At 38.0% G+C, this 22,805-nt stretch overlaps 1 protein-coding gene across 1 annotated transcript; it reads left to right on the top strand.

Moving 5' to 3' along the window:
• Positions 1-16,658: 16,658 nt before the first annotated feature.
• LOC135218303 (uncharacterized) lies at positions 16,659-22,167 on the top strand. Its single transcript, XM_064254524.1, has 3 exons — positions 16,659-16,810; positions 19,081-19,368; positions 21,261-22,167. The coding sequence occupies exons 1-3, from the start codon at positions 16,727-16,729 to the stop codon at positions 21,972-21,974; spliced, it is 1,086 nt and encodes a 361-aa protein (XP_064110594.1). The 5' UTR covers positions 16,659-16,726; the 3' UTR covers positions 21,975-22,167.
• Positions 22,168-22,805: the final 638 nt, after the last annotated feature.

Raw genomic sequence — 22,805 nt, 5'->3', positions numbered from 1 at the left:
CTACTATCTTCAGCAACCGTCTGGGTTAGCCAATTACTATTTTCATCTTTTTTATTTCGTATCCAAATTATGTATTGTATGTTCCCTGTATATGGCCCAGAGCTGAAATAAAGAATATTAGTATTATTATTAACAATAATGATAGTAGCATGAATCTTGAAATGGGGAATAAATCCAGTTATGTATGGGTAGAAATATATTTTATTATCGCATCCTTTTCGACTGTCGTCACGTAACCGGAGTTACTGTCACAGTAACGTTTGTTTCCTGGGAGTAGCACCGTAACGGAGACTTTCTTGCTTGCATTCTCTATAATGTTCCACGGGCATCTCTCCCTCGCCAGTACTTTGCTTGCTTCGCTTTTTACCAAAACAAGTGTTTATAACAAGTCATTTGCCGACTCTTATAATATCTACTGAAGTTCATTCTTACTTAATCTGTTTCATTGAACATTTTCTCCGAGTCTTTGCATGTTGCCTAATTGCAAAATCACATTATGCTTTATCATTTCGTTATTGATTAAATACCACTTGATGTGAAAGTCATACCAACCAAGGATATTCATACTCTATTACGTCATTTTTTTTTTATTGGAACGCTCTCGTCTCTGTCCCATCACGTGGTGAAGATGCGATAGCGCCTGCACTAGTGCAATTACCCCAGTAAATTGCTCTGATGTCATCTCTGCAAACTGCTATATACATACATGCAATCATACTTATACGGGCACGCAAACACATATATTTGTATATATATACGTAAATAATACATACATACGTATATTATATATATATAATATATATTGAATTTTTATCTTTATTTTTCTATTTATTTTGTTTTCTGTTTTTCAGTTGTCCTTTGAGTTGTTCCTTTTGATATTTTGAATTTGTAATCGTTGTGCAACGTTCATTTTTAAGTTCGTAGTCTTCTTGTAATTCGTATTATCTATTTTTTACAGCCCTCGAAAATGTAATGAAGACATTACGAAATGTAGAGAATATAATGACCCTTTTTAGTAAGTCTTTTTGTCCTCCTCCTCCTCATTGATATGTATTATTTTAGCTGTTATCTAAATAATTAGACTTGACTGATTATGAAATTTAGGTCTTGAATAAAAAGCCGGGTGGGGAGAGTGGCGGGTGGGGGAGGGGACAGTACAGGGCTGCCTGAGGATGATGACTCTGACATTCTTATGGAATTTGAGAAATCCTGTGACATAATTCCGGAAACTCCACGTCACAATGACTCGTACTGGTATCTGACCTCGATCACGAGTTCCAAAGGAATCAATTCAGAAAAGAAAAGAAAAGAAAAGCCAGTCTGTTGTCTTTGGCACCGTAAGAGGGTCATTGCAATGATCTACACGATTCCATCCCTGATCCTCAATGGGATGGCTGTGAATTTCGAAGGCAAGGACGAGGCTTCGTGACAGCTCGTGTCACCGAGGCGCGCAGATGGAGGCTGACATTCGCTTGTCCACCAACATTCAAATTTCGCTTTCTCTTCACCTGTGTTGCGTCCGGTGTTGAGGGAGACAGGGTCCTGGATTTGTCATGTGTAAGGATGAAAGCTTCTCTCTCTCTTCTCTCTCTCTACTCCATATATGAGAGAATATATATATATATATATATATATATATATATATATATATATATATATATATTATATATATATATATATAATCAAGTATAAAAGGCCCATTAAAACACTTTGGTTTAAATCTAAGAACTATATTTCGGTGGTATGACCACCATCCTTATCAAGCAGTGAATTACTTGGTCAGACCACCGAAATATAGTCCTTAGCTTTAAAACAAAATGTTTTAATGGGCCTTTTGTACTTGAGACGTATCATGTTTTACAAGAATAATTTATTTACATTATAAATAACATATATACGTGTGTATATGTATGTATATAAAATATATATCACAGCTTACAGTTTAGCTTTGCCTCCATTCAAATGTAGGTTAGAATTGTTTTTGCTCCAATCACTTTGTACTAGTAGCTTGTCATTTTACGTTATCATCGTTCAAAAGTCCTCTCGCGTCTCATATTAATAGGTGTTCGTTAGGTAATACTTAATCTGCAGACAAACTGAACCATCTCATCTATGAAGTCTTTACTCCGTGAACTCTTTTTGTGTCTTCCTCTTTCGTAAAACGACTTACGTAATCTCTTTAACTTGAAATCTCATTGTCAGTCATCAACGCACGATATAATTTTTCTATGACTGTTAATGCAATTCACGTTTTAGGAGAGGGTGGACAGTAAGATGGAAAGAGAATATGAACGGAGGTACTGTAAAAGTTCTTCCATTTGTTTGTTTGTATGGTGTTTTTACGTTGCATGGAACCAATGGTCATTCAGCAACGGGATCAACGGCTTTACGTGACTTCCGAACCACGTCGAGAGTGAACTTCTGTCACCAAAATACACATCTCTAACACCTAAATGGGATGCCCGAAAATCGAACTCGCGGCCAACGAGGTGGTAGGCCAACACCATACCGACCACGCCACGGAGGCGCCTTTTTCCATTTGTTTTCCACAGATGACGCTCAAATATCGACTCGTCGCTATCATCCACTCGCATTTTATTATCATAGATACTAACTACGTCTCAGTGTTCTCGGAAAGATCAAATTAGTCATAAAAACTCATATCTTGAGAATTTTTGCCATTGGTTCGCCTTTTCTGTGTAATATAATATATAGTTCTCTAGATGTTCAATACTGTTCTACCCTTTTCGTCGACGTTATACTGAGAATCTTTTTCGTACCTGAGCTGTTACTTCGGTGCTTGTGTGTTTGAGTTGACTGTTGCCTGTGGCAAAGGGGCCATAGACAACATTTTCATGTGGTACTGTTTTGGAGGCAGTCGAAGTATCTGAACCACATTCCCTGGCTCTTTTCATCCACTCTTTCAATTTCACCTTCACACAGTATGCGTTTGTTTCTTTAGTTTGTAAACTTACTAAGAACACCTTCTTAATCTCTGAGACCAAGGCACGTCCTCTCATGAGACGATACCCTTGCGTATGTGGGCAAACACTCTTCCTATTTCCATATAAGAAACAAAAAGTAATATCTTACTATAATGGGCGTTATGTCTGTCCGTCATTCAATCACTGCTAAACGGCTGGTCCGATGGGCATGAAATTTGGCAGGATTATAGTGGGGACCCCCAAGATGGTTGATAGTGGGGTCTCATCCTACCTCCCCCTGCTCCGAAGGGGGTGGGGGTGAGAAGGGATTCCCTGAAATGGAGTTGGTTCTGCCTGTGAAACTGGGCTGGCTATGCCTGTAGACTTAGTTATTTTACGAATTTATCATACATGATTTCTGTATACATATGTTTGCTAGTAGGTAAAAATAGAGTTAGAAAAATGAAAGCAAACCACTACTGACCATACTAGAAATAAATTCTAACTTGACTCGGGGGCCATTGACATACGTATATACCCGCACCAAAGGTCTATAGACCTTACCCTCGCCTACAAAGCCATGTACCACCACATACTAATTGTATTTGCTGTGGCCGGCGCTCTTTGTGTACATTTCGGCCCGCTCGCCCGGAAGCATATTCCTGAAGTGTAACCAAGTACCGAAAACCTTGCCTGAAAAAGAGCAGAACTCCATACCTTAAAAACTAACCAGAGAATCTTCTTGAAAATAATCTCATTATGTTTCCCACACCCAAATTCCGCTATACTACTGAGGAGGTTTAACCCCAATTCAACCTCCTTAACATACTGCTTTCATCTAACCTACCGGAACCTAGCCTAACAGCCTAACCTAGGGACATTGCAAAAAAACTGGGCTGGTGCACTACTATAGTAGATTCACATCAACCGTGCATCTGATGTCTAGGCCAGTCTCTTACGACGCTCCTGATTAACTGTTGATAAGCCAATCACAGGGCTGGAAATTCTCAGTCTCTCGAGATAATTCACATAGATAGGATGTATGTTCCACCTCCCCTGAGGGATATGTCTTTCAAAAGGATCCCTCAGGAGAAGTGGAACATTCATCCTACTTATGTGAGTGAACTCTCTCTCGAGACTGAGAGTTTCCAGCCCTGTGATTGGCATATCAACAGCCAATCAGGAGCGTGTTGCTGTGAATCTACTATAGTGTAGTACATCTCAGGAATCTGCCGCCCACAGCAAGATTGAAAAATTTAAATTATATGATAACAGCGTTGATATTACTGTCATTTGCATTTTTAAAGATCCCAATAGATTGACGCTTTATAAGAATCAGATAGACACAATAAGTATTTAAAACTCGAGATTCTCAAAATCCCCCATCAAACACAATAACACAAACATACAGATTATGCCTCTTTAATAAATTAATATCTTCAGCGATAGTCTATTATTCACATTCCACTAGTATCAGTTAACTTAACTTTATATGTGTGTGGAGAGAGAGAGAGAGAGAGAGAGAGAGAGAGAGAGAGAGAGAACTGGGTCTCTTTGGCGTACTCAAATCGTCATGACTATTTTCTTATATATTTACAAATTTATATTTGTATGAGAGAGAGAGAGAGAGAGAGAGAGAGAGAGAGAGAGAGAGAGAGAGAGAGAGAGAGAGAGAGAGAGAGAGAGAATTTAAATCATCATATATATTTTATTATTTAAATTTTACTACCACTAACAAACTTTGTAAATATGTGTGTTGTGTGTGTCTGCAGAGAGCGAGCGAGCGAGAGAGAGAGAGAGAGAGAGAGAGAGAGAGAGAGAATTTCACTGTAAAGTTCATCACATTCAGTGCATTATACTATTATAATGATTAGTACTACTGTTGTCTTCGTTTTTAATCAACATTAAACCAAAAGAGCTATGTTTATCAGTATCCCTTCACACATCTACTAACGGCTCTAACCTTAATCCAGTCGTCTTCTTAATTATATTATTATAATGATTAGTACTACTGTTATAATGATTAGTACTACTGTTGTCTTCGTTTTTAATCAACATTAAACCAAAAGAACTATGTTTATCAGTATCCCTTCACACATCTACTAACGGCTCTAACTTAATCCAGTCGTCTTCTTAATTATATTATTATAAGTTAGTACTATTATAAGATTAGTACTACTGTTATAATGATTAGTACTACTGTACTTACTGTTGTCTTCGTTTTTAATCAACATTAAACCAAAAGAACTATGTTTATCAGTATCCCTTCACACATCTACTAACGGCTCTAACCTTAATCCAGTCGTCTTAATTAGTACCTAAAAAAAAACCACACTCCCCGTAGAAACCTCCAATCTACGGCACACGTAGAGGGAGGTTGAAACCAAGACCCCAAAAAAAGAAGCAGCAGCAGTTTTATATTTCAAAACAAACCAGAGGACTTATGTCACGGGTGTCAGGAAGGAGATAAGACTATATTTTTCCTCGTCTTTTTACGTAATTTTTCTAGATGTCTCGGAGATAGAATTCTCTGGTCTCGTTTCAGCTTTTTTGAAACATGATACGCGTGTTCCGGAGGCCGCTTCATATTTATCTGTAGCGCGGCTGTAGGTCCAGAGAACGGAATTTATTAATTATTGTTCTGAAGAAAGTAATGGCGACAAAGGAAGATAAAGCGAGATGTCAGGCTAGTTATAAATCTTTGATAAACAAAGTTTCAGCGCTTAAGTATACCTTTACTATTCCTTGTGTTAAAAGGTATTTCACAAAATGATCCTGCTCAGTGCCAAACTAGGATCTATCAAGCACAGAAATAACTGCTAGCACTCAGAATTCGTAGTTTTGCTCGTAGCCTGTGAGGTAACTAATGATTCGGTCATACCTAAACGTTGAAAGGTAGTCGTAAAATCAGGATGTAATAATATCCTCTTCTAAAGAAAGCAGTAACATGACCAATGTATGAGATGCTTTCAAAATTTTGGAGATATGAATAAGTGGAATAGGTGCTGATCCACCGTGCAAGGTTCAATTATGGACTGACAACGGTTCGATTACTTTTTGCAGAGTTTTTGTTTCGTTTTAAAGGATTCAAATGTATATATATATTATTATATATAATTTAATATATTATTATATATATATTATAATATATAATTATATATATCATATATATATATATCTAGGGACGTGAATTTTAATCAAGTAGTTGTTATTTTTCATCCCGAATAATTTAGTTTTAGAAACCAGACAAGATGAAGGTAATCAAATTATTGTTTGCTGATCCAACATGTGGATTTTGTAGCAATTAATTTGTACACTATGGGCATTGCATACGTCAGTAAATTTATATAAGCTCACATATGATATGCAGATAATTATATAATATCTAACAATTTGGTTTTGTGGTTAATAAATGTCACACAACACCAGGATGAATTCTATCCGGAGGTGAAACATGATCTTTTATTATACGAACAGGCCACGCAGTCTACCACACTCGTGTATGAGACTTCCCCCCCCCACCCCCCTCCCCTCCCTATACTAACTGTGCGTTGTTCGCTATCTATCTGTGTTGCGGAAATGGAAAAACGTATTTTATCCACGTTTTTACACTTATTTGCCCGGAGTAATAGTGTGTGTGTGTGTGTGTGTGTAGGCCTCATGCGGTACACTGTAAGGTTCTTTGCAGCGTGCCCTCGGCCCCTAGCTGCAGCCACTTTCGTTACTTTTTCTGTACCTCCTTTCATATTCTCTTTCTTCATCTTACTTTTAACCCTCTCCTAACGCTTGATTCATAGTGCAACTGCGAGGTTACACCTTTCAAACCTTTTACTGTCAATTTCCATTTCAGCGCTGAATGACCTTATAGGTATCAGTGCTTGGCCTTTGGCCTAGATTCTATATTTAACTCAATTCAATTCAAATAACGGAAGGGTTGAATAAGATCTGGCAATCAAATGAAACTGCGCTTAAATGTAATGTAATATACATTAGTCAAATAATACGATCAGCATTGCTATATGGTCATGGCTCATGGTATGACAATGAAGCTGTATTCAAGAAATTTTATCGATTTCAGAATTAAAAGCTCTAAGAAAATATCACAGGCCATATGGAAAGATAGGTAGAGAAACGATACCACATGGGAAATTAACGATAATGATGATGGGAGACAGATGACATGAACTTCAGTTAGCACCAGCACTGGGAGAACAAGGCGTAACCTGATCTCCAGCTTACCAGAGACGTGTGCTAAATTCTACGGTCAAATAGTACGTTTTTTCGCCAACGAAAACTAAAATAAATACGCTATATTTCATCAAAAATAATTGTTCTGTATTGTTTAACATGCACATTATTTATTTTTTAAATTTTCATTCTAATAAATAAATCATAAATATCCTCTCTTAAAATTCCTGTATCTTTAACACAATGCGAAGCACCTTTTTCAGACTATTTTTAGGCTTTTCCATATAGCTTTCCTAACCCCCAATAAGAACAACAGCAAGGACAACAACAACAAAGTATTTGCAAGCTTACTCCCCGAGTAAGCGAAAAGAAGTAATGCCAGCTAGGCTCCCGTGTGCACTAGAAGAGCTGAATTGCTGGAATTTCAACAGTTCAAACATGGCGTGATTGCTCTTTTTTTTTCGTGAGCAGGCTGACATAGGACTCACTTCGCAATTCATTTGTTAGATGTTTGTTTGTTTTCAAGAGATCTTACTTGCTTTCCTTTGTGATATTTCTTTCCTAGTTCATTCTTCTCACTTTCTGGACCGGGGCTGCTTTCCCCTTTGAGGCCCCTAGGGTAGCAACATTCAGCTGTTCTGTTCCACTGAGTGTTGTGGCTTGGATGTGATAATAATGCATGCTTTTAAATGACTTTTATGGTATTCTTTCTCATAGGATCCACTTGTATTAGGGAGAATGTGCTTTCTGTAGAAGACAACACGCACACAATCACCCACCCACGAAACCTAGAAAGTGATGAATAGATGAACTGGAAAGTTACTGGAAAGGAAGAACCTCTACATCCAGGAACCGAGTATTTGCATGATATGGTGAAGGGCAAAGTATGAAGGGAGGTCTGACAAACTGCTGGTGAGCCTTCTGAGTAGGTGTATGGAGAGCCTGGTGTTGTGAAACACGCCCAACACTAAACTACTGGCACTGGATCATCTTCGTTTACCTTCTGGTCAACCTCTTTGAGCATCAACACAACATCTGGGTCTACATTCCATGACCCATCACCTGCTCGTCGCTTTACTTAGTCACAAGGTACTCATCGCCAATTGGCAGTGGGGTAGAGGCCCAAGTTAGAAACAACTCGTCTCGATATCTAATCGGAAATCTTTGGGACGACATTACCTCTTGCAAAATACCAAACATCTTTCTTGCTTCTCTTAAGACCCAAAACAGCACTTCCAGCCAAAGCCTCAGGTGGTCTAGCACTCAATCCATTTAGTTCAAGAAGGTATGTGACCAACTCAAAAGCTGGTACCTGAGTTTCGTCCAGCATAAGAACTTGTAACCTTTTATGACCTTACTCCTCCCCAAAACAGTGTTTAAAAATTCTCCCATAATTCGGGGAGCAGAATTAACCCAAATCCCAACCGTGTTAAACAGTAAGTCCACCCTTCATAATTTACAAGATGATGATACCACAGCTTCTTGGCTGCTCTAATTTACGGATATGCCAACTTCAAACCTATAATAACTATGTCACCTTGCATTCTGCGCCATTCCCTTAAGGTCTCACCACACATCAACAGCATCATCCCCAATATGACACTCTACAAACTTGTTCAGGACTTAATTTTTAATTGGTTGCTCAACAGCCATTAAGAGTAAGACCCCATCCTTAATTTGCTTGTCCCTGGGGAGCAAAATACCTTCAATCCATCTATCTACTTCCTTCTCAAACTCCCCTCTCTTCTTTTCATCCCATCCTTTAACAAAACTGTTCCTATTCATTAACTCTACTTTATTTCCCTCTTTGAAGAACCACTCTACTGGCCATTGACTCCCATAGAATCTTGTCTTTAATTGTAATAGCACTGGAATTACCAATGCATTTGCCATAGCACCACACTCCGAGTTATCACTTGTCACTGAACATCTTGCCTTACCAAACAGAACTTTGCCTTCAGCCACTGTAACACCTCCAAACTCAATGATTGCATTCATGCCCAAAATTAAATCAATTTTCAATTAGATTCTCAGCCACTAAAGCTGTTAGAGTAATTGCAATATCATCAATATTCAATTTTACATACATTTCACCTTTCTACAAGATCTTTGTCCCATCAAATGCAATTATGACCCTTCCTCCACTTACCTTATCCACTATACATATGAGCCAAGAACTGCCATAGAACAACTTGTGTCCAACAAGCCCACCACAGAATACCCATTCACCTCCAATTTAACAAATGGCACCCTCGAATGGGGCGCCCTTACACCTCTGAGGGATAACTGTTGGTGCACCATTTCCCCTTTTCTCATTTACCTAATCACATTATGCTGAAATATAATCCACCTTATTACACTGGAAGCACACAACTGGTTATCAGTCCTCCTTACAATAACGCAACATATGTGGGCCTCCACACGATAACACTGGCCCCTGAATTCAACAAAACCTCATCTACCGGACACTGGCCCCTTCAACAACCTATTGCTTTACTCTCAACAGACTTGGGCCTAGACGTAGTCACAGCAGCAACATCATTGAAAGTTGGTATTCTCGCTCTATTAATAATTTCACTCATTGCCATTACCTGTATTACTGGTAGCTGCTGCAATGATGCTCTGACTTGACTAGGCCATTCACTACTGATAGCCTTACTAGCTATGCGTTCTAAATCATCGCCCTTAAACCAAGCTACCTCTGCCAACCCTCTTAGTCCATTTGCAAAAACATCTGCCTACTCCCCCGAGCGCCTTGAATTGTAGTTTTATTTCCCAAATGCTACAAAAGCTCCACCTGAAAAGGCTTCTTTCAATAAGTCTTCAATCTTGTCACTATCACTTTGGTCATCTTTCATTTCCAAACAAAGCCAATGCATCGCCTTCCAAAAACAATGGAACAAATGAAGCCGCAGCATTCACTTTCTGAAGCCTAGCAACCAATTTTACCTTTTTAACCAAGCAATTACATTTCCTTAGCCCTTATTAAGGGTTTAATCATAGGTATCAGCTGAAATTTTACATACGTAGGTATCTTGACCAAAAGTGTCTATATACTAGGCTAGCTTGTAGTTCAAAATAACATGAAAAATGCAAACCAAAAACACTTAATGAGACAACAGTACATGGCACTAATTCCAAAACAAACTTACAGCCAGTGATGCCGTTTTTTCTTCACAACTTGGCTTTTAGCAGTGATGCCATATGCAGTTCATCTGATCTTTTAGTTATTTATGATTTACTGGTTAGAATACGGAAAATTGAGCTAATTGTTAGAATGCGTATATCCCGATGTAGAATTATTTTCCGTGACGTCCCTAGCTTAACAGAAAGTATTTTTGACAAAAAAAAATAAAGGATTTCAATAAAATTAATTTGTATAAATAAGCAGGATATGCTTTATAGCTTTACTCTCATAATAAAACATAAAAAGGTAAAGTGAAGCATTTTATTCCTCAGTGCCGTGGCGTGTGATCACAGAAAAGCCATGGAGGGTTGCCAGATGTCACCAGAAAGCCACATTAATAGACGAAATTCCTCAAAACGGCAACCCTGCTTACAACCCTACGAGAACCACCTACAAAACAGCAGACTACTATGAGATTCAGGGTCTCTGTAACACGGTTTTTTGGACTTTGCTCCTTGTCAAAGCATCGGATGTAGCTGAAAGTTGACATATGTATATTTTACAACCACACACAAATTTTGTCAGCATTATCAATAACCTAAACCCGATAGTTTTAATTTTTATAGAGCAAAAATGATCTAGCCGACGCCATGGCCAATGATTACGAGCCAAGAGTCGAAAAACATTCATTACGTAAGCAAGGTAAACACACCTTTTGACGAAATGTTGCCCCGCCCATCCATCAGACAGAAACTCCATCGGCTCTGAAACCCAAAGACTTTATGAATGGCGGAACGATACATAGATGTGGGTGGGGTATTAGTGCTAGCGTAGTAATACTACTGTAGCACTTCTTACAACTACTCGAGAAATTTGTTTTTATAGACAGATGTTAAATTTTCTAATCCAACAGTGCCCATGGTAGCCTTCAGTGTTATCCTGAATTATAACGAGGCGAAAGTGGGTGGAGTCTCATGAAGTCATCATTCAGACGATAATTATTGGTGAAGGTTTAAAGCCAAATACGGTACCGGCTATTTTTTTTTCAGTAAATAGGTAGATAGCCAATAAATAAAAATTGCTTGACATTGGATATAGCAGTTATCAAATCAAGCTTGTCTACTATGTTTTTGAAAATTACCAACTATTCCCTACATCTTGTCAATCTGATTGTGACCTATAAAGTAGACTGTAATTTCTTAGGAAACATATTTTGGGAGTTAGACTAATAATCGAAGTGTTTTTGTATTTATTAACATATTTTGTTGGTTTGTTCATTATGACAATTATCAGTGGAGAGGTTCCAGAATTCATAAAGGTGTACGTACTGCTTTGCTTGTATTTAAATTTGTATGTCATTGTTGCCAGAGGTTTAGCCTCCGTTACGTATAGCCAACATCGAGAGAGAGGGAAGATATGCTGTCACAAGTTACGTAACGAGTGCGTTCGAAACCTTTTCTCTGAGTAAGTTGGCCCGTCTTCAAAAAAGGTCACTTTTACATTATAAGTACAAAATGTATTCAACCTACGTAATGCAGAATACAGTAAAAATTTATGTGTAGATATAATATGTATTCTGAATAAGCGTTATATTTATGAAATGCATAGATAAAAAGTTATTGCCAAAAAACCGTGTTACAGAAGCCCTGAATCTCATAGTAGGACACTAAAACACTAAACACAACGCAACTACCAAAACCGACATGACTCTCCTTCCGACCACGACGTTCTTCCAGTTCAGGCTTTAGTACTTACCAACCCGGCCTTATTTATACCTTTACAAACTCCCACCTAATGTTCTAGACATCAAAATTTTAACACAGAATTTTCACAGAATTTTGAGTTCGGCGAACCGGCTAAAGCTACTTGAGGCAGTAATAGAAAACTTTAAGAAACAGGTTGATGAACTTTATCGTGTCATATTATTAATATAATAATATATAATATATATATATATAATATATCTATATATATATATATATATATATATATATATATATATATATAAACAATGAACTAAATACAACATTCATGGGGTGGGTTGATCAATATGCTCGAGCCCAATTCGTGTAATATTTAGGAAGTAGTTGTACCTTAGAGAGCTGCTGTAGAAACTGAGTGAATTTAGCAAAGTTTTGCATCATGAATTCAATAACAATGATTTTCGAGACTACGTCGAAAATGTATTACTAAATTCTAGCAACCCTGCGAAAGCCGAGGTTCCTCAAAGTATACAGAAAGCTAAAAATGTTATCAATGCTTTTGCTGTTAGTTTAGCTGAGGTAGAAAGAGGGTTTTCAAGAGTGAATGTCATGTATTCAGATAAAAGGAGTCGCCTCACAGTTGAAAATGTAGCCAGTCTTGGGATAATTAATCTGCTTGGCCTCCCGTCTAGCTCGTGGAATGCTACTCCTTCGGTCAAGAAGAAGCCCCTCTGCTGATAACAAAAGGGTGAAGAAAAAGAAAGATTATGACATTAATGACAGTCAAGTCACTATTTGGGAATATATAAAGTATACAAAATTTACGCTAAAAGATTCTAGTAAAGATTTGGTTTATTATCTTTTCTTTAATAAAAATCTGGCTCTTTATTTTGCTACATACTAAATAAACTGTGTAAGTTAGTAGACTCGTTATAAGCTTTAAGCAGCGCTAGGAAACTTTCAAAGAACGCAAGTGAATAAAAGCTGAAAATCCGCAAACGTGACAGTAAACAAAATGCTCTTGATGTAAATTGCGACAGCGTACGTCCCTTAGCACCTCGTGATTCCATTCCGTGCTTTGCCAGCGAAGAACGGGTTTACATGGATTAGCTAATAACGACTCCCCGGTCTCATAGGCGATGACGTGACATACCAGAGGTATCCATCCACTGGCACCTCTCACTCGCTCTCAAAAGAACGCTGCACATATAACGATTACGGCTTTATTTAATGGAAAGGTAAATAGATGCAATTATAAAAGTAAATGTGTTTTGTTAGTCTTGCTGTCTGTTTTTGTCTGTGACATTTCAGCTGAATTTCTTAGCTAGCTTCGCAATAAGCTGCAATCCAGTATACTTAAGAATTGAGTCGACTCACTGTTCTAGATCAGTTCTAAGTATACAAAAGATACTATAGCAAGGAAACTAATTTCTTTGCTGTATTACTGATATCAGCATTGTTCCATGAATAATTTAAATAGAAAATGAAAATAAGGATTCAGATGAAGTGAATGACATTATAATGAGGACGTAAGACCACAAGAAATAAACATACGTCTCCTTTTATAATAATTAAAGAAATAGATGCCGCAAAGTGAAACAAACACATCCTACAATATATTATCAATAATATATACATAGTGTTAGGTATGAGTCTATAATAGCTAAGTTAAAAATAAGTCTGTCTTTGAAATCAAGTATAACTCTAATCCCAAAGACACTTGGTAGCTAAATAAAGCCTAGAACGAAACTTGACACTTCACGTGTTTGTAACCAAGGAAGTTGCACGCTTTGATGAATGCGCTGCCAATAATTACACAAGAACGTACTTAAGTATGGCCGTATAATCACGCGCCTATTATGTCTATACATAATATATATCCTTAGGCAACCTTGACTTCCTGAAGAACATTACTACTGGCAACCATAATAGGGCATTTTTCTTCTTCGTGAAACAATCGTATAAGAATTTAATATTAATACTATCTATTTTCTCAATATAAGGCTACACAGTGCTTCATTCAATTATACTAAGTGAATAAGTTTTGTGTATATATATATATATACTATATATATAGATATAAATATATATATATATATATATGTGTGTGTGTGTGTGTGTGTGTGTGTGTGTGTGTGTGTTCAAACTGAATTACTCGTGTAGTCTGTACACTGGTTAGCTTTGTGTGTATCTCATTAAAATACTGTATATAGCCTACTCATCATAATTATACAAAAATATATATAATTTTTCAAGCTGATAATAAACGTTTTACAGCAAGAGTCTTTCAGGAAAACACGATGCACGCGTGTTATACAATGTTAGTCCGCTAACACGATCACACCTTCTGCCGTCTTGCCAAGACCTGAACACCAGAGTTTACACAAAGCAATCAGTCGTGTTCGTCGTAACGAAGCCAAAGCTCGGCGCCTTTGTTCGCTCCAGCAGAAAACACAAAAGCCTGTCTAATACGTTCCGAACTGACTGCTATATAATTCAGATAAATGCAAGAAAAACATGATTAATCAGTGCTAGTGTACTTATATTATGTAATATATTCTGGGCACGAATTTTCACTTAACGACGTACAAAGCTTCTCAATAGATTGCGTCATATAATTAGAGATAGGACTCGAAATAGGTCTAATGAAAACAGAAGTAGTGGGGATAAAGTATGCACAATCGGATGAAATAGGGCTCAGTGAAGAAGGGGGTTAATTATGTTGAATCTTCCACGTGCGTATTTAGGTAGTGCAATGATGTCTATCTGAGATTCTGATGAGTTGCAATTTAGATAAGACTAAAAGAAACAACTCAAGCGATGGGCAGGCTAAATAAAGATGCCAGATAAACTTTAACTGTATACGAAGGCAAGATTAATACACTGGTGTAGTACAAGCAATGTTGTTATCCAAACATTACTCGTGCTTTAATAATTAAAGGTTTAAGAAGAGTATTAAATGAGATGGTCGGTTGGTAGCAAATAATACCACAGGGGAAATGACCAAAGTTCTTTATAGCTCGGACGAGCATTTCGCGCAAACCTGGGAAGATTAGGACATGATGCCATAGTAGATTCACATCACCGGTGCATCTGGTGTCTGTCTAGGCCAGTCCCTTACGATGCTCCTAATTGGCTAATAATAAGCCATTCACGGGGCTGGAAACTCTCAGTCTCCCTCAAGAGTTCACAGAGATAGGATGTATATTCCGGAACATACATCCTCCCTATATGAACTCTCTCGAGAGACTGAGAGTTTCCAGCCCTGTCATTGGCTTATCAACAGCCAATCAGGAGCGTCGTAAGGGACTGGCCTGATGTGAATCTACTATAGTGTCAGCTGGGTTTCTGTGAACACCAGAGGAGCTGGAAAGTCCAGACCTACTGGGATTGAAAGTGCGAGAAGGGAGGGGAGGCAGGAAGGCGTGCAGTGGTTTTTCATGTTGATGACGACTTTAGAGCTTAATCAGGATGATGCGGTTTCTTCTGGAGCAATAATCATCAGTATTAACTGCACAAAAAGAAATAGCGTATTAGTACAATTATTGCCATCGTCAAGAGACTGTGAGCAATTTCGTATATATATACTGTACAACAACGCCTAGGTTACGTGCAAACGGAAAATTGGGCCGTAAGTCTATGGCAGGAATAAAACAAGTAAAAAATACGCCTATGCAACCGTGCTTTCTGTACAACGTATGATGCAGTTTCAAAACTCTCAGCCGCAGCCCATGAAACTTTCAGCCACGACCCGGTGGTGGCCTGTGTTGTTGGCACCTATAGCTGTGCCAGACACACGATCATGGCTAACTTTAACCTTAAATGAAAGAACAATTACTGAGACTAGAGGGCAGAAAATTTGGTATGTCTGATGATTGAAGGGTGGATGATCAACATACAAATTTGCAGCCCTCTAGCCTCAGTAGTTTTTAAGCTCTGAGGGCGAACAGAAAAAGTGCAGACGGACAGACAAAGCCAAAAGTGGATGCGGGAAGAACGTTGTAGTAGTACCATAGGATTTAAAAAGGATGATAGAGAGGGCACAACTTCACTTAGTGATTTATGGAAAATATGGAAAATTAGTGCAACGCACAAGATAACGAACCCAATGACTTCAATCTTATTACGTAAATACATACTGGTGAGTCCGTGTTAACGCTGATGGGGAGATGACAGCGGTATACCTATATTGTAATAATCCTCACCTCAAACAAAACAACCCCTGATAAGCAAAGACTAAACGCCTCAGCGGCGTGGTTGGTATGGTATTAGCGTTCCATCTCGGTGGTTGCGGGTTCGATTCTCGGCCATTCCATTGAGGAGTGAGAGATGTGTATTTCTGGTGATAGAAGTTCACTCTCGGCGTGGTACGGAAGTCACGTAAAGCCGTTGGTCCCGTTACTGAATAACCACTGGTTCCATGCAACGTAAAAGCACCATACAAACACAAGACACCTTTTCCTTCTGTTTTAATTTACGAAAGTAATAATGTTATATACAAACATATCCCTATATATACCTGTATCACATTTGTGGATATACTATAAGAATGACATCAATAGTAACACCTAACGCTTAGCAGCAGTTTGTTCAGCTGACTTCTCATCGACAAGCTACTACGAGGAAAGAAAATTAACATGAGCGTCGTAGCAGGAAAAATCACCCCTAAATACCCAGCCCCTGCTTGGGCCAGCAGTCAGTAGACGACGGAGCGCTAGTAATGTAATGTGGTAGAGTTATGTTAAAAGAGCGATCCATGTCTCGACCATTTAGTGCAAAAGACAATGACTTTCAGAGATCTCACGAACGCTCTCAAGGCTCTGCGTTCATCGAGAACGGCATTTGGCGCTTTCATTATCCTCGGCATGGTGAGTAACGAATAGTAGGCCTCAGGAGAGATCACACGTCATATCTTGATATAGTACTCTCACTTTGATCATTATTAAAATGACTATTTGATCGTGTCCAGTGGAGCTACGACTCGTAGAAGAAGCTAAAATTAAGTTTTTAATCTTCCTTCATTTATTCCTTATACTACCTTATGCATTATGCCTCGTTACAAATAACGTTCACGTATTCATATGACAGAATGCTCATCTGGGAAAATGAGATGACCAAGGTCAAAAGGAATGTTGTAAAATCTATGAATAAATGAATCAATTGCGGTTAAGATATACGCCATGAACATAAATAACTTTTTAATCCATGTCATATATGTTTTCCGTAAGAAATTGAATACTATTTTTTACCTCCAACTTTCCAACTTTGATAGAATCTGTCCAATACTTTGCTTTTAATCACATGAATGCGATTAGGAAATCACACGTTAAAAAGTAACAGACATGAAATCCGTGTTCTAATCAAAACTTCGTATAGTATTATTGACAGAACCGCTCGATATGTATTTCATCTTGTGCAATGAAACTTCGCATGCACACGCTCTGTACATCTATCTCGCTGTACGCTTTTGGGTAGCCAGCTGGCCAGCCACGCCACCCTAAAGGCAACCCTTGTCTTGCATCATTAGTACCAGTGTTAAGATTCTGAAAAAAAAAAATGTTCGATAGCAAACTTTGAAGTGCCCATGATGTATTCTGCATTTGTATATCATATTTTCATGTTAGTGTTTATATATATATAATATATAAATATATATATATAAATATATGTATATATATATATATATATATATATATATATATATATATATATATATGGATGACGAGCTAAGAAAATTTGCGGGTATAGACTGGCATAGAATACCATAAACAGACGGGAGTGGAAGGACATGTCTGAGGCCTTTGTCCTGCAGTGAATCAACAACAGCTGATGATGATGATGATGATGATTACATATATATATATATATATATATATATATATATATATATATATATATATATTAATTGGAGAATAAACGAAAAAAGTTAAATGAGGAACTTTTATCAAGCATGAGGCAAAGGTACGTACCAGCGGGAAGACTTCTACAGGCCAAAATATTCTAGACAGAGTCAGGGGCGTTACTTCAAAGATTTTTGTTGGGGTGGGGGGGGGGGGGTAAAGACGGTTTGGCGAGCGAAGCGAGCCTAATCAGCTGGTTTTTTCATTTAGAGCTATTTTATGTTTTTTGAAACCACATGAGCAAGGTATTTCAGCAAAAATTATATACTCCCACTACTGTTTGTTTATCTCATCGTCACTGGTAGACAGACAAGGATCAAGAAACGTAATATTTCCGAGAAATTTCATATATTTATGATTGCACATTTAAAAAGAAAACGTGCTGTTACTTCTTGGGGCTTAGGCGATGACGGGGACCAAGTTGAGGCTGGGGGGGGGAGGGAACTTGAGTCTTGGGGGGCAGTTGGCACCCTAGCCCCCACCCCTCCCCCCCAAATAACGCCTCTGTACAGAGTCAGTAAAGAAATCTATATTAAGTAGAAAAATTTCGCCTAACTGCCTCAGGTAATTTGGTCTCTGTAGATTCTACAGCTGAGAAATCGTCGTCAGAAAAGAAATCCAGATTAAATGGTCCCAGATCTGTTGTTGAAAGTATCAACAGCCTTCTTATGGGAGTTTTTAGTTGTTTCAAGTTGTTTTGCTGAATACAATTGCAAGATGAAAGAGATCTACAAACAGAAGAAAGGATAAAAAAGTAATGAAACTGGAAGAAACTCACAGTTGCACCAAGAAGTAATAGTTATAGAGCAGTGGTTCTCAACATTTATTGGCCCATGCACCCTTTCACCATATTTCAGTATGTTTCCCTAACCCCCTTTCCAAAATTGTCTGATTCGAAAGGCTACTTCCAAATGACATGCATATGATGCTAGAAATCGGTAGTGCGGACCGATGCACACGGCGTTTCGTGTGGTCCTATACAGCCAGTTTGACCCAGCCAATCTGTGGTCACAATTCTCCCTCCTGAAACTTTGAAATTCTCCCCTAGGGGGAAATTTCCAACCGCTTTTAAAGAGGTTGGGCAACAAGATGGAACAAAGGCAGCGGGAGTGTAGTAGGTGAAGCACAAGACTAAAAAAGTGGGTGCTGGTAGGGGTTGGAGGAACGCTACAAACACAATTTTAGTAGTACTTACGGGAAAACGCTTTTCCTCTTTTCACCGCCATTTCTTTCAGCAGGTAATGGTCGCTAAAAGGAGAGAAAAGCAGGATTGCACTAGTGACTCGACGATGGCACTTGATGATGAAAACGCCCCGGGGTTGTCGAAAATTGAGGCGCTTCTCAAAGGACCCCTGAACTACGACGACCCACATCTCCTGGAAATCATAAGGAAGAAGTATCTGATTCCTCCTTCGGCCAAATCCTACGATCTGATGATAGATCGAAAAGACTACAAAGCGGGTGTTTACAACTCTTACTTCGAACTGGAGCCATCTTTTGTCACTTTGCGGGACATACTTTACAAGGTAAAATGCACGAGTTAATAAACAGGCACAGATATCTACAAAACACAAAATTGCACTCTCACAAACATTATATATATATATATATATATATATATATATATATGTATATATATATACTATATATATATATATATATATATATATATATTCCATAACAAGGGTGGGGTGGTTTCAGAGGAAAAAACAACACATTTAACTGGCCTAACACATTCGATAATTTGACTCCCGCCCTAAGCATGCAGTAAAGTTTACACCACTCTATTATAGCCACTACACAGAAGGCCCATCAGCAGTTCACTGATACCCTTCACAAGCACTGGGCCATTCACCTTATCTTATTCTATGTGGGATACTAAGGTATAGTAGGGACCAATTATGACATTGATATCATCACAAATATATATATATATATATATATATATATATATATATATATATATATGTGTGTGTGTGTGTGTGTGTATATATATATATATATATATATATATATATATATATATATATATATATATATATATATATATATATACACACACAACAGCACAGGGCACCAGGAGGAGACGTCTTGCAGCATTTCATCTATTTACTAGGCAACATTTCGAAGCCAAGCCCCATCATCAGGCTGAAACATACATACATTAAATAATATAAAATTGACTCGACTAATTATTATAACAGGTCATTGATTTAAAAAGAAACTAAAAAACTAAAAGGGAAACGCTAAGTACCTTTCAAGGAATATGAGGAAAGACGAGTGACGGTCAAAAGATTCGCAGGTTAAAAGAAAGTTATGCCAAGAAGAGAGGGTTGGAAAAACTTAGTATTTCCCTTTTAGTTTTTTAGTTTCTTTTTAAATAAAGTGCCTTCCATAATAATAAGTTGCATTAATTTTATCTTACTATAATGGGCGTAATGTCTGTCCGTCCGTCTGTCATTCAATCACGGCCAAACAGCTGGTCCGATGGGCATGTAACTTGGCAGGGTTATAGTGGGGACCCCTGAGATGGTTTATAATGGGGTTCCATCCTACCTCCCCCTGCCCCTCCGAAGGGGGTGGGGTGAGAAGGGATTCCCTGAAACAGAGCAGGTTCTGCCCGTAAAACGAGGCTGGTTACGCCTGTAGACGTAGTTACTTTACGAATTTTCATACATAATTTCTATATACATATGTTTACTATTATTATTTAATGTCTGTATGTTTCAGCCTGATGATGAGGCTTGGCCTCGAATCGTTGCCCAATAAATAGATGAAATGCAGCAAGACGTTTTACTCTGATGCTCTTTGCTGTATATTCTGCCGATGGTCAGTGTTTTAGAAGTTGTATATATATATATATATATATATATATATATATATATATATAATAATATATATATAATTATATATCTATATATATATATAATTATATATATAGATATATATATATATAATATATATATATATATATTATATATCTATTACAGCTTACATATGCATGTCTACAAATTCGTTATTCAGCCATAAAACAAAAATATTTGACTTAAACACTGTCAAGAAAGACGAACTGCAGAATTCGAGTGCCAGTTCTCAAATCGCTACCGTTGGAAGATAGCTGACAAATATCACTTTCCACAGGAAATAGAGTGAATGAAAAGATTAGCACAAGGAGCCAGCGTGATGAAAATGAAATTACCCCAATTCAGGAATGTATTTTGTACGAGATATTCGTGTATGCTGATTATTACACTTACATAGTACCCGCTATCTATAGAACTTCCTTTTGATGAAAGGAGATTTTTTATGTTGTAGATATTGGGTGCAATTGTAGGCTTATCTGAAAAATTCATTAGCAACAAAAAGGCATCTTATCTTTGACCTGTGATTAAAATCTACCAATTCTTATCACACACAGATATTAAAGAACGTAAGGGACGGATTCTTCGTAGAGGCAGGAGCTGTGGATGGAGAATTCCTGTCAAATTCTCTGATGATAGAACGCCGTCTGAAGTGGAAAGGTCTTTTAGTGGAGGCTGATGGTGACATGTTCAAAAAACTGCTGAGCCGAAATCGAAAAGCGTGGGCGAGTCACTCCTGCCTAGCTCTGCACTCCTACCCTCACAGGGAAGTCTTCATCAAATACAGCGCCAAAGGAGACCTCATTCCAGGGGCGTCTATGTTTTCGAGAGGCCACGGGGTCCTTGCCCCAGTGGAGCACCTGTCTCCAATGAGGAAGGTTGGTGCAAATCCTGAGAATTCAGATCCACTCTACGATTTTGTACAGTGCCTTCCATTAGCTTCCCTTCTGTTGGCCCTGAATGTTACTCATGTCCACTTCATTTCTCTTGACGTTGAGGGGGCAGAGCCGGCCATCTTGGATTCATTGCCCTGGGATGTCATCACTGTTGATGTTTGGTTGGTGGAACACATCAGCGAACGAGAACATCCGGAGAACTATCAATACCTTCCGAAGGATATACAGAGGAGTGTAGCTTTTACTGACAACCTCGTTGAAGCTTTCATGTCTAGAGGGTACACCTTGTACCCAGTCAGTAAAGAGCGTCTAAAAGATAACTACATCTTCATCAGAAAGAACTCTGAAATTTACGAGAACCTAAATATATTATAGCTGTTTCTTGCAGGTCTAAAATTCATAAGACAACAGGAACTAGTTTTATAGATGTATTTCTTCTAAGATAAACTCGACAGTAATCAACGCACAACATAACTTGCAAAGAGTTCTTACCACATTCTATGTCATCTATTTTCTTTAGTGTAATTCCCTTGAATTGTGAAGAGAAATTATATAAAATTGCAAATATTTTTAACGTATTACTTCCCTGCCTCCAGTCAACATACATTACCAAGACCTTTTAGTTTTCTGTAAAAGAAAACTATTGCACTAGCTTTGTCTGCCAGTCCGCACTTTTCTCCGTCCGCCCTCAAATCTTAAAAAAAAAATTACTGAGGCTAGAGGGCTGCAAATTGGTATGTTGACCATCCATCCTCCAATCATCAAACATACCAAATTGCAGCCCTCTAGCCTAAGTAGTTTTATTTTATTTAAGGTTTTAAAATTAGTCATAATTGTGCTTCTGGCAACGATGTAGGAAAGCCCACCACCCGGTCGTGGTTAAAGTTTCGTGGGCCTCGGCTCATACAGGATTATACCGAGATCACCGAAAGATAGATCTATTTTCGGTGACCTTGATCATACGCTGTAGCGCCCGTACAGAAAACCCGATTGCGCATTTTTTTTTATTTGTTTTATGATTATAATGAGGTGTTTTTACTGGTTTATGTGATTTGCATGACGTTGGTCGTGCGGGACCTTTTCCACTAAATAAATTACACATTGTACACTTTATGGTAAAAAATGTTAGCTTTCGTTCTCGAGGAGTTTTGTCAGCCAGTCTAGTTCCTGTTTATTGTGTAATGTCATTTGCAAGGTAACCATTTC

The sequence above is a fragment of the Macrobrachium nipponense genome, chromosome 9 (genome assembly GCF_015104395.2).
Source record: "Macrobrachium nipponense isolate FS-2020 chromosome 9, ASM1510439v2, whole genome shotgun sequence".
NCBI lineage: Eukaryota > Metazoa > Arthropoda > Malacostraca > Decapoda > Palaemonidae > Macrobrachium > Macrobrachium nipponense.
Note: the sequence above shows the minus strand (reverse complement) of the source record. Positions and strands in the feature narration are given on the sequence as shown.

Excerpts from the sequence above, each read along its gene's own strand:
- LOC135218303 (XM_064254524.1), top strand. The coding sequence starts at position 16,727 with ATGACTTTCAGAGATCTCACGAACGCTCTCAAGGCTCTGCGTTCATCG. Across the intron at positions 16,811-19,080 it reads CTTTCATTATCCTCGGCATG|GTAATGGTCGCTAAAAGGAG; the intron begins GTGAGTAACGAA and ends TTCTTTCAGCAG. Across the intron at positions 19,369-21,260 it reads TGCGGGACATACTTTACAAG|ATATTAAAGAACGTAAGGGA; the intron begins GTAAAATGCACG and ends TATCACACACAG.